The sequence below is a fragment of the Carcharhinus amblyrhynchos genome, chromosome 17 (assembly GCF_965287045.1).
Source record: "Carcharhinus amblyrhynchos chromosome 17, sCarAmb.v2.hapA, whole genome shotgun sequence".
In the NCBI taxonomy this organism is placed as follows: domain Eukaryota; kingdom Metazoa; phylum Chordata; class Chondrichthyes; order Carcharhiniformes; family Carcharhinidae; genus Carcharhinus; species Carcharhinus amblyrhynchos.
Window position 1 is genome coordinate 2671985 of NC_137340.1, and position 13507 is coordinate 2685491.

At 42.3% G+C, this 13507-nt stretch overlaps 1 protein-coding gene across 1 annotated transcript in view; it reads left to right on the plus strand.

The window, feature by feature from the left end:
• The window catches only part of LOC145354559 (broad substrate specificity ATP-binding cassette transporter ABCG2-like), a 101001-nt gene extending 89266 nt beyond the window's left edge, over positions 1-11735 (plus strand). The window contains exons 13-15 of the mRNA XM_080206023.1: positions 3988-4142; positions 10324-10413; positions 11613-11735. Of these exons, the coding sequence (XP_080062149.1) occupies positions 3988-4142; positions 10324-10413; positions 11613-11735 (368 nt within the window). The remainder of the gene's footprint in view (positions 1-3987; positions 4143-10323; positions 10414-11612) is intronic.
• The last annotated feature ends 1772 nt before the right edge of the window (positions 11736-13507 follow it).

Below are 13507 nucleotides of genomic sequence, written 5' to 3' on the forward strand. Positions count from 1 at the left end.
AACCCACACGTCTTTGGACCGTGGGAGGAAACCGGAGCACCCGGAGGAAACCCATGCAGACACGAGGAGAATGTGCAAACTCCACACAGACAGTGACCCAAGCCGGGAATTGAACCCAGGTCCCTGGAGCTGTGAAGCAGCAGTGCTAACCACTGTGCTACCATGCGCTATATGACACTATGACTCCATAATTTTGGCTTGTGTGATCTTCATTTTCCAACTGCGGGGAATTGAAAAAATAACATTGTCCATGTATTGATTAGCTAATATGTGGATTTTAACTTAGCTGGAATCTTAATGTTCAAGCAATTAGTCCGTAATTAACGATTGGTCCTAGAGGGGAGTGTGAGACTCCACAGTTTTTCCCTCTCACTCCCACGTAGCCTTCCAAAACCTCCTCATACTACCAAACTCTCATCATCCTCCCATTCTCCCCTCAACCCCCTCTACTCATCTAGTATTCACTATAAACAGAACCTGTGAGCCTTATAATAACATTGCCAAGTCTTTAAGGTGTACATAAATCTATTAATAGAAACACATTGTTTGGATATTCACTAAAAACATAATCCCCTTAACAGCTCATAAATCTGTCAGAATAACCAGGCTAGCATTCCCCTTGATAGCTGTGTCAATAATCCCTCCTGAGGAGAAGAAACCATTAGTAAGTTCAGAGGTCAACCCAGCATTCTGATGAGATTCCACTGGTCAACAATGTATACAATGCTGCTGTGCTGAATCTATTTTTGGGTTTCAAACTCAGCCAAGTATTCAGAATGAGAAATTATTCATTCAACATTCGCGTCAACAAACATTGTTGAGCTTTCATTTATTTATTTATGGAATGTGGGCATCACTGGCAAGGCCATAACTTATTGCCCATCCTTAATTGCCCTTGAACTGAGTGGCTTGCTAGACTATTTCAGACAGCAGTTAAGAGTCAATCACATTGCTGTGGATCCAGAGTTACATGTAGAGCAGATTAGGTAAGGTTAGCAGGTATACTTTCCTATAGCACATTAGTGAACTAGGTGGATTTTTACGACAATCAACAATGGTTTCATGGTCATGATCAGATTTTACTTCCATATTTTGTGTTGAATTCAAATGCCACATATTATGTGATGGATTTGAACACCAGAGAACATAAGAACATAAGAAATAGGAGCAGGAGTAGGCCATCTAGCCCTTCGAGCCTGCCCTGCCATTCAATAAGATCATGGCTGATCTGTCGTGGCTCAGTTCCACTTTCCCACCCTCTCCCCATAACCCATTACCTATTGCCTATCAAAAACCTATCAACCCGCGTCTTAAATATATTTAGCGAGGCAGCCTCCACCACTTCAACGGGCAGAGAATTCCAGAGATTCACCACCCTTTGAGTGAAGAAGTTCCTCCTCAACTCCGTTCTAAACTGCCCCCCTTTATCTTGAGGGTGTGCCTTCTAGTCCTACTGTCCTTTCTGAGCAGGAAGAGCCTCTCCACCTCTATCCTATCCATCCCATTCATCATCTTATATGTCTCAATGAGATCTCCCCTCATTCTTCTAAACTCTAACGAGTACAAGCCTAGTTTATTCAGCCTCTCCTCATAGTTCAACCCCCTCAACTCTGGTATCAGCCTAGTAAACCTCCTCTGCACTCCCTCCAAGGCCAAAATATCCTTGCGTAAGTGCGGCGACCAAAACTGCACACAGTACTCCAGCTGCGGCCTCACCAGTGCCCTGTACAGTTGCAGCAAGACCTCCCTATTTTTATATTCAATCCCCCTTGCTATGAAGCCCAGCATCCCATTAGCCTTCCTGACCACCTGCTGCACCTGTAGGCTGGGTTTTTGCGACTCATGCACAAGGACCCCCAGGTCCCTCTGCACCGTCGCATGCTGCAGTTTTTCGCCATGTAAGTAATAGTCCTTCCTACCATTATTCCTACCTAAGTGGACAACTTCACACTTGCTAACAGTAAATTCCATTTGCCAGTTCCTAGCCCATTCGCCCAGCCTATCTAGATCCTTCTGCAGACTTTCCCCACCCTCCGCACAATTTGCCGTTCCACCAATCTTGGTGTCATCAGCAAATTTCGACACCATACACTCGGTTCCCTCCTCCAGATCATCTATATAAATGGTAAATAGCTGAGGCCCCAGCACCGATCCCTGGGGCACTCCACTAGTCACCAACCGCCAATCCGAATAGCACCCATTGACACTCACTCTCTGCCTCCTATTTGACAGCCAATCCCCTATCCATGCAAACACCCTACCCCCAACTCCATGCCCCCTAACCTTCTGTAATAACCTCTTGTGCGGCACCTTATCAAACGCCTTCTGAAAATCAAGAAACACCACATCCACCGGCTCTTCTCTATCCACCGCCCTAGACACATCCTCATAGAACTCCAATAAATTCGTCAGACACGACTTCCCCTTAAGGAAACCGTGAGCATTAACCTTGGTCTCTGGATTACTAGTCCAGTGACAATACCGCAATACCACCACCTCCCCTCTGACGATGTTTAAGCTTTTTGATGATAGCCATCTTCAAGGCTTTGAAACATCCAAAATATGACTGAATTAAATGTCAAAGATAGTGAACCACTGAAGTAAAACTAACTGGCCCATAATTACCAGGGTTATTCCTGTTTCCTTTCTTGAAGAGAGGAACAACATTTGCTACTCTCCAGTCCTCTGGCACTATCCCCATGAACAGTGAGGACCCAAAGATCAAAGCTAAAGGCTCCGCAATCTCGTCCCTTGCCTCCCAAAGTATCCTAGGATGTATCCCATCTGGCCCAGCGGACTTATCAACCCTCAGGTTTTTTTCAAAATTGCTAATACATCTTCCCTCAGAACATTTACCTCCTCCATCCTATCAGCCTGTATCACCCACTCATCCTCAAAAACATGGCCCCTCTCCTTAGTGAACACTGAAGAAAAGTATTCATTCAATACCTCACCGATCTCGTCTGACTCCGTGCACAAGTTCCCACTACTATCCTTGTAGCCCTAACCTCACCCTGGTCATTCTTTTATTTCTCACATAAGAGTAAAAAGCCTTGGGGTTTTCTTTTATCCGACCCACCAAGGACTTCTCATCCCCTCTCCTAGCTCTCCTAAGCCCTTTCATTCCTAGCTACCTTGTAACATTCAAGCGACCCAACGGAACCTTGTTTTTTCATCCTTACATACACTTCCTTTTTCCTCTTAAAAAGACGTTCAACCTCCTTTGTGAACCATGGTTCCCCCGCTTGGCCACTTCCTTCCTGACTGCCAGGGACATACCTATCAAGGAAAAGCTCTACTTTTCGTTTGTGCCCATACTTGACAGTTTCTGCTTCCATTTTATGCTCCCTAATTCTTGCCTAATCGCATTATAATTACCCCTGCCCCAATTATAAACCTTGACCTGCTGTGTGACCCTATCCCTCTCCATTGCAATAATGAAGGACACTGAATTGTGGTCACTATCTCCAAAGTGCTCTCCCACAAACAAATCTAACACTTGGCCCAGATTCATTACCCAGTACCAAGTCCAATGTGGCCCCATCTCTTGTCATCTTATCCACATATTGTATCATCAAGCTACCCATAGACATCACCAAGTATCCATTTTGCTACCTCACCCTGGATCCTGTGAGATTTAATCTTGTGCAACAACCTACCTTGTGGTATCTTGTCAAAGACCTTGTTAAAGTCCATGTAGATGACATCAACTGCACTGACCTCATCTATCTTCTTGGTTACCCCTTCAAAACACTCAATCAAATTTGTGAGACATGATTTTCCACTCACTCCCTAACTGTCTGTCCCTAATCAGTCCTTGCATCTCTAAATGCCTGTCGATCCTGCCTCTCAAAACACCTTCCAACAATTCACCCACCACAGATGCGAGAGTATAAAATACAAAATGGAAACAAGAAAAATAAGAAAGACATGTAAGCTTAATTGTGTGCCCAACTAAAGAATAATTTCTATTTTTTCTTTTTGCAGGTTATCAGAGGATTCTTACAAATTTCTTCTTCTTCTTTTTCATTCTGTTACTGACATCATATTCAGCTACATCCCTGGCCATGGCCATTGGTGCTGGATTAGATAAAATGGCGACTGCAGCCATGATAATCAATGGCATTTTCATTTTTGCAATGGTAAGCACTAATGCTTTATGCCTTGAAGGCATTACTTACTTATTGATAGAGAATTTTCTTTGCACATGTTGTCCCTTTTACTGTTGTGGCTACCTATACACACTTCCACTATACATAATCCTCTCCCTGCTATTTTTATTATTTGCAGAAATAGCTCGCTATTGAATTCACAATATCCTTTAGGCTAGTGTAGAAACCCATAAGCCTGCATATATGGTCACCAACAATGTTTGCTAACAATTAATGATAGCCATGTTCCCTTGTTAGACCTAGTGCTACTTGGCTCAGCAGTCTAGTCATAGCTCCTTCAGTAATTACATTATCCCCAATTCAAATGACATGTTGATTAAACCTTTACTTGTTTCTTTCTTGCCTTTGCTGGCTTTGTTACCTACTTCGATGCATTTGAAATATATTTGCTATATTTTCCACAGGTTCAGTTTCCTGGCTACAAAAGACCAGACATGCACTCAGCCTTCCATGATCCTAACACATTTTTCAGAATAAGGGCTGTTATTCTTGAAGGACAGGTTGCTGGTAGTATCCCCACCTGAAATAGAGAGCCTGCCAACGTCAAAGAAAGAAGATGAGGCAATGCTCGAAATGGAGGGATCCAATTAAAGGGTGCCTTGAGAAAGAATTTTAGTTTGTCTCAGACTGAGCCAAGACCTCAAAAATATATTATTTTGATGCCAGGGGAGAGGGAAGATGTCCATTACAGAGCTTCTATTCCAAAAGAGGCTTCAGCAGGCCTTTTTTAGCTACCCATAGACATCACCACCCTCCCAGTAGTCCCGGGAGTTGATTTAGCAGTGGTGGGCAGGATGGAGATCAGTAAGGTTGCAATCCCCTGTCTAAACATCGTTATTTATTTGGAGCTTTGGGGAAGCAACCTACTTCCTTAGAGCAGAAAAAGAAGAAAGTTGAGTTTGGCAGTGATAGGGCAGGGTCAAGAATTACCTTTTTTTTTAACCACTATATTGCTGGGTGATAAAATGGAGGAAAATCCAGCTCCTGATGTCTGATATGTCCAACAGGTCAATGTGATGTGATATGTCCAGTGTGCAGTGGCCCTGTTTGAGTTGAGGGATTGATGGAGAGAACACTTTCTAAATAATGTCTGGAGGAAACTGGTGCCAAACATAGTGCTATGCATTTCTTTGAACACAACTGGGATGATCAAAAGGGGGACCCAGTGTCCGTATAAATTTTGCTAAGGCTTGCACCCCGGAGAAGACACTCCAATTTTGTTGCAGAGAGTTAATGCAACACAAAAGGCTATAGTCATAAATGATAAGCCCAACATGATTTGCATAGAGAATGAGTGCTATGGGCTGTCTTTGATAGTGGGAGGGAAAGTTTAAAGTTTATTTATTAGTGTCATTAATACTGCAATGAAGTTACTGTGAAAATGCCCTAGTCACCCTAATCCAATGTACCCAAACAGGCACCTGTTTGGGTATATTGAGGGAGAATTTTGTGTGGTCAATGCAGCTAACCAGCATGTCTTTCAGACTATGGAAGGAAACCAGAGCACCCGGAGGAAGCCCCACGCAGCCACAGGGAGAACGTGCAGACTCCACACAGACAGTGACCCAAGCTGGGAATCGTACCCAGGTCTTTGGCACTCTGAGGCAGCAGTACTAGCCACTGTGCCACCATGCTGTCCCACTGGTCAGCCATCACCCACCTCAAGTCAGAAAGCTCTGCCCACCTACTAACGAGGCACTAACCCCCATGGTCCTTCTGCTTAAATGGGTACTTGGAGGTTAGAATCTCTGCTCAACATGTTGACCAAATCCATTGCACCAGGCAAACAAACAAAAAGAAATAAGATGCCAACTCTTTAACTGGCAAGCCGGAATGTCAGGATTATATGCACAGGATTGACCGCTGACTTGCAGCTGTTGATAACACATGCAAGACGGCTATGATTGACATAGAGCTTGAAATTTGAATATGGACTTAGCTTCCCTACAAGAGACAAGGCTTGCCAGGAATGCATCATTAAACAAAAAATGCTTCACATTCATCTGGCAGAGGAAGAGTGTGAGCACAGTGTAGGCTAAAAAGAAATCACTACTTTGATAAATCGCACATTCAGAACATATTCTCTCCATCAATCATGGCCATTTAACCTTGTTAGTATCTATGCTCCAATGTCATACTCTACAACAGAAGCAAAAGACCAGTTCTGTGAGGAATTGTAATTCTGTACATCTATACCTACTGGAGGATTTTGGTGCAAGAGTGGGCAAGGACCTTGAGGCGTGGCTCTCCTATCTTGAACGTCTCGGCCTGGGAAAGATAAAAGACACTATTTGAGTTTTGCTGCTACAGTGAGTTTTTTTGCAATTAACAGCTTCTTTCAGAACAAACCATGCCATAAAGTGTCCTGGAGACATCTGACATCAGGGCATGGGCACCAGCTCCCAGATGTGATTTTCTGAACAACATTATCAACACATGCAGCTACACAGCACTGACTGTGTTACAGACACTCCCTGGTCTGCAACAGGCCAAGATGCAATCTTGAAGCTTTTTCATTCAAAGCAGAAATACCACCCTCATATCAATGTCTGCCATACTGACTACCTCGGTAAAAACTAACAGTTGCTTGGCTCAAGGTGCAGAAGCAAAATATTTGAGACACCATCTACAATACTGCACTTTCAACATATGGGAAGCAAGAATGGAAAATAGCTGGCTGATTTGTGGCTAACCACTGTGATGGAACCTGTCACAAGAAACCAAGAAACGAGTAGTTGTAGACCATTTAGCCCGCTCTGCCATTCAATACAATAATGACTAATCTTGGCTTCAATTCCATGCTCTGCCTGCTCCCTTTATCCTTAATTCTCAGAGAGATCAAAAAATCTATGTCTCAGCCTTAAATGCATTCTCTGTCACAGAGAGTTGCCAAGTTTCACAGCCTTATCTCAGTCTTCAGTAATTGGCCCCTTATACTGACAAGGTGGTCCCATGCACATTTTCTGACCAGTGGAAACAATCTCTCAGCACCTAGCCCTGTCAAGCCCCTTCAGAATTTTGTAAGTTTCAATGGGATTGCCTTTCATTGTTCTAAACTCCAGAGAATATAAATCCAATTTACTCAGCCTTTCATCAAAAGACAACCTCTTCATCCCTGTTCCAGAGTGTCATTTGAGTACAAAATGTCTTAAGCCTTTCTCCTATGTAATTGTATTACAGGTGTCTGTTGAGGGTTCTGAGCATGTGCAGGCTTTTAGTTTGTAAGAGTGTTCTCTGCAAGACCCGTGTGCCAATTGCTCCTGTTTTCATAGTTCTTACTGTTGCTTCATTATTGCTGTTTGTAAACTTTGTTAATTTATTATATGAAGAAGATTATTCTTTTGACAACATGTTTGACTATCTTTGCTGTGGGTTCAAGTTCAATCCCAAGGCCAAACTTAGTGAACCTTTGTTGTACCGCTTCCAGTGCAAGTCCTGACTATAGGTCACTCCGTTAAAGCCATTTTGCCATAACGTTGTTCACTATTTAGGATCTTTTTTCAATGCATGTCACCATTTTTGATTTTGCATCATCTGCACTTTGGCCCCAGCCCCCACGTTGAAGGCTGGGCCTGCTGCCACCATGATTTGATTTTGGAGCCACTGCCAGAGGCCCAGCTTGTGGGGGGAGAGAGAAACGTGTGAGATCCAGGAGTAGGACCACAGGGCAGAGACAGGGAGTTGCCAGCCACCAATTGAGTGATGGACTTGAGTAACTTGGGGTGGGTGGAGGAGAGAGCGGCTCCTTCATACTGCTCATAAGAAACTCACGCAGACCTACCTAGAGTTCAAAAACAAATTACATTCAATCAATGAGTAAGCTCTTTAAAGATGGGTTATAAGAACTGATGTTGTTGGAGGAATTTAAAAGCTGCTTACCTTTCACCCTCAGAGTGCAGGAGCAGAAAGTTCTCAACTGGCAATTGTTTCTTTGAGAAATGACAGTTTATTTATTTAGAGCCATAGAAAATTACAGCTCAGAAACGGGCCTTTTGGCCCTTCTTGTCTGTGCCAAACCATTTTTTGCCGAGTCCCACTGACTTGCACTTGAACCATATCCCTCCACACCCCTCTCATCCATGAACCCGTCCAAGTTTTTCTTAAATGTTAAAAGTGACCCCGCATTTACCACTTTATCCGGCAGCTCATTCCACACTCCCACCACTCTCAGCGTGAAGAATCCCCCCTAATATTCCCTTTAAACTTTTCTCCTTTCACCCTTAACCCATGCCCTCTGGTTTTTTTCTCCCCTAGCCTCAGTGGAAAAAGCCTGCTTGCATTCACTCTATCTATACCCATCAAAATCTTATACACCTCTATCAAATCTCCCCTCATTCTTCTACACTCCAGGGAATAAAGTCCTAACCTATTCAATCTCTCTCTGTGACTCAGCTTCTCAAGTCCCGGCAACATCCTCGTGAACCTTCTCTGCACTCTTTCAACCTTATTTACATCCTTCCTGTAACTAGGTGACCAAAACTGTACACAATACTCTAAATTCAGCCTCACCAATGCCTTATATAACCTTACCATAACACTCCAACTTTTATACTCAATACTCCGAGCTTAAGTTGAGTTAAGTTTGAGCTTAAGCTTTTAAAAAATTTTTCATGGGATGTGACTGTCGCTGGTTGGGCCAGCATTTATTGCCCATCCTGAGGATATTTAAGAGTCAACCACATTGCTGTGGATCTGGAGTCACATGTAGGTCACACTAGCTGAGGATGACAGATTTTCATCCCTAAGGACATTAGTGAGCCACATGGATTTTTAACGACAATGGTTTCATGGTCATAATCAGACATTTAATTCCAGATTTTTATTGAATTCAAATTTCATCACCTACCATGATGAGATTCAAACCTGGGTCCCAAGATTATTAGTTTCATAACAATACCACTGTGCCAACACCTCTATCTAACTGATGTATCACTGACACAAAGCCACCTTATGTGGGTTTTGTACCTTGCCAATTGTTGACCTTTCTGGGCGCCAAAAAGTGAAGTTATTCTCAATCAGGCTGCAGACAATGATACCTGCAATAAAGAGTTTCAATTTATGGGCTTCGTACTTTCTAGAAGCACTAGCCTGATGTTTGTGTGAGATTCAATGTTACAGTAACTAATTTTCTGCTAGTGCAACAAAACTAAATCCCACCTCCCCCGCCCCCAAATCCTGCTGGCTGGTCTCCATACTCATAGGACTATGATCTGCCATGATTACTTATGATATTTTGCCAAAGAAAATTATATTGGCCCTTAGTGATAAAACACAAATAAACGTAAGTACTGTTTTAGTGCTATTTCAATGGTACATTCATCTAGGAGGAAAATGACCCAATGATTGGATATTAACAGGATTGAATTGTTTAGACAGTTGGAGGGTGAGGAAAGTAGTGAACAGGAAAATAGCTTTTAACTCCACAGCATACATTTTTCTTATTGACAAGTTCTTGCCCAGACACCAGCCTGTTTGACAGGTTTGGCTTTCAGTCGGGTGGAATGGACTCTGCAGCAGGTGACAGGAGCATGTATGTCTGATCCCAGATTTTGGAGCAAAGGACATAGTGGGTGAGAGATCTGATCCTTGACCTCTGAGCTCACCATTTGGGAAGCACTCCTGTTTCCCCTGGTCTGTAAGCAGTGCTATAAAGGTCTCTCCCTGAAGCTGTCCTTGCCTCCCTTCAGCTACTGGGTTTCCTGACGCCTAGGAAAACCAGCTGATCATTGTTAAACCTATAAATCAACTTAAACAGAGACTGATGGTCTCACCGAAGTATTTGAATTGCCAGCCTACCTTCTAAGAATGGGCTAGCTTCCTGTCCCTTGTTCTGTCTCCAATAACTATGGAAGTGAGCAGGTTGGAAGCTTTTTGGTGTATGACTTGAAATCTATTAAAACGTTAACACCTTATCCAACTCCAACCCACCCATATTTGGGGGTTAACATTCAACCAAATTAATTTGTTCGTAAGTTGAAGATTTGAGACAATAGAATGCACAGAAAACAAATTTGACACATTTACTTTTGCCGTGTATGGAGACTGCATGCCACCAAACCTCTCTATAGATATTATCATTTTTATTTGATTAATTGGTAAGTAACATATGGTACTTCCCATTTCTAATTATATAAATACCTTCTATTGGCAGACCTTTTCTGGCCTTCTTGTGAACTTGCCAAGTATTTCAAACTGGCTGAATTGGCTTCAATACATAAGTATCCCTAGGTACACCTTTGCGGTACGTTTTTGCTTATTTTCATGTTATGTTCATAAATTAGAACATTTTGTGTTTTGTTTCCTCAATATCGGTTAAAAATGTAAATCCCACAAGCCTGCATCTTTGAATTTACATTGTGAGGAGGTGTTAAATAAGACGACCATGGGTGACATTTGTACATCTGTTAGACTTGCAGCTGATCATGTAGGCACAAGTTAATATGAGCTTTGTTATCAGATGCTTAGGATGGAAAATTGACCCTATGGTATTATAGTCCTATCTGTTCCTGTCCGTCAACTCTCCTCACTAGAAAGTCAACCTCCTAAAATGACTCATTACAAATACTGCTTTTTGCCAAAGGTCACTTCACTGTAACACCTCCAATTTACCAATAACAAATAGCGTATGTCCTGCATATTTCAATATGCAACAAATAAAGCAGCAACTGCAGTATGCATTTGGAAAGAACCATTCAAATAATAACACATCTGAAAGTGCTTCACAGGAACATAACCCTAAATTGCATTCAGCCAAAGAAGAAGACATTAATTAGACTTCGTCTATAAGATAGAATTTTGGAAGCATTTTCAACGTGTTAGAGATGTTTGGAGAAATTGTAGCATGTGAAGTCTAGATGTCTGAAAGCACAGCTACCAATTGTGGGTGACAAAAGTGGAGCATGCACAAGAGACAAGAGTTGGAGGATTGCAGAATTCTTAGAGGTTTTGGGCAGTAAGAGGTTATAGGAGAAGCACTGTGCCATGGATGGATTTGAACACCAGGATAAGAAGTTTAAATTGAGATATTGGTGGTCATTGTAGGTCAGTGAGCACAGAGGTAATGGGTACTCAGAAGTTCTAGATGAGGTGAAGTTATGAATGGGAGAAGCTGACCGAGAGACTATTGGAAGTAGTGATCTTTGTGATGGAGAGAATATGGGATTAGAAGTTCAGCTCGGGGCCATGTAGGATGCTGAGGCTGTGAACTGTCATGTTCAGTCTGAAACAGTAGCCAGGCAGGGGATAGAACTGGTGGATAGAGAAATTAGATTTTGTTGGGGACTGAAGGCTTTTGTCTTTCCTGTGCCTAATTGTAAGAAATTGTAACTCATGCCAGATAAGCAATCTGACAACATAGATCTGGACTTCATCAACATTCACATAGAATCAAACATGTCTTTTGATGATAAGTTTAAGTAATGCTTAAATGTATTTTTTAAGGCACTACAGGTGAATGAGTTCAGAAATCTGTACTTCTGTGATGACAAACCAAGGAATGACACAACATTATCACAAATAATAGCCAATTGCTCACGGAGAATGTCACCAAGTAAAGGAATGTAAGTTTCAATTAGTCATATGTCTAAAAGAGAAAGTTTAAAATTATTATCTATATTAGAAATGGCTTATAATCTTCAAATATTATTTACAGGTGTTGCTTCAACCTTCTTTGAGTTTCATAGTATTGTTGTGATCCGATGAAACTTCATGGGCATTATTTTTCCGCCCCCTGCACCGGTCGATGAGTATTGCAGGGCGGGAGGTTTTAGCGGGAGGCTAAAAACGAGAATCACACCCTGCGATTGAAGGACTTTCAATTAAGGATAATTTATTCATAAGCATTTTTGGGTTCAAATTTGTTTTCTGCTGGTATTTCTCGGCATAATTTCCATACTCTCACCATGGACCTCTCGTGTAACTGTTTCAACATGTTCTCACGTGACCAGTCTACACTGTGCCCTGACACCCCACCCTGTCAACATTCTCTCCTACAAATATTTATATCCAGATTTATTATGGAGTCGTGCTCTGTAAATTTGTCATATTATAATAACTCACTCCTAACAGGTGAATCTGCTGCTGGTGAGAGGGCTACGCTACAATGTGATATTCACACTAACGATTTTCATTTTAATTGTTGATGAAGGTATTTATATTGGAAATATGAAAATCAAGATTAGATGGAATCTTAACATATTGTTTCAAGTATCAGGCTCAAACAGAAAACTGGCATGTAGCTCTCCAGTTACATACACCAGTTTGCTCTCCAGATTTTGAATCTGAGGAATAAAAGTGAGTGTGCATGGTTCATGCCATAACTCTGAGGGGGTGCAGGACTGGATAGAGCCAGCACCCAGCTCCAGCGAGATCGGGATGTCACCTTTAAAGAGCTCCCTGATTGGAACTGAACTCTTTTCCCGTTCACCATGGAGAAATTGGGCACACCCCACCCCACAATCATCGGGCCTCCCTCCCACGGACAGTCATCGGGAAGTCTCTACTCCAGCACTGTGGAAGTTTCACCGCCATTCCCTCTGCCCTGCCCTGCACTGTGCCAACCTGTTAGTACTAGTGCCCTCTCCCCCGGGGGTGATACTTACCTCTGAGCACCTGAAGGGATCCTCACTAGTGATAGTACCACTAGGCACAACATATTGAAAGAAATGTAATGATAGAATCTGTACAGTACAGAAGGAAACCATTCGGTCTATTGAGTCTGTACTGATCACAACCCGACCAAGGCCTTATTCCCATAACTGTCATTTACCCTACTAATCCCCCTAATACTGGGGTTAATTTAGTGTGGCCAAACAACCTATCCCGCACATCTTTGGACTGTGGGAGGTAACCAGTGCACCCAAAGGAAATCCTCACAGACACGGGCAGCTTGCTTTGAACCTGCTAATAAAATAAATAAATCAATTTATTCATGCCTAAATAAATTAATGTAGAAATCAGTAAATGCATTGGGCAAACAGATCTCAGGGATTCTGGCCATTTGATACCATTGTTAAAATGAATTGTGCAGCGTTGGGCAGGGTAAAAGTGACAATTGGAAGTTGCAACTTCCTCCCTAAGTACTACACAGGTGAATGCTTCAGGACCCCAAAGCACATCAGTGCTTAGACTGAATCATTCACCACTCCCCAGTCTGCAACATTTATATTGGTTTCTTCAAAGCGTCAATTTTACAAGGTTGTCTTCTTAGTGGAAAGCCTTACTCATTGGCACAAGGCTTAGGAAGTCATTTGTACAGTTGAGTTATGATTGCTTTTGATTTTCCAGTAATTATGTTTCAGCTATGCAAAATTTACTGCTTAGATTTGTTCAATGTT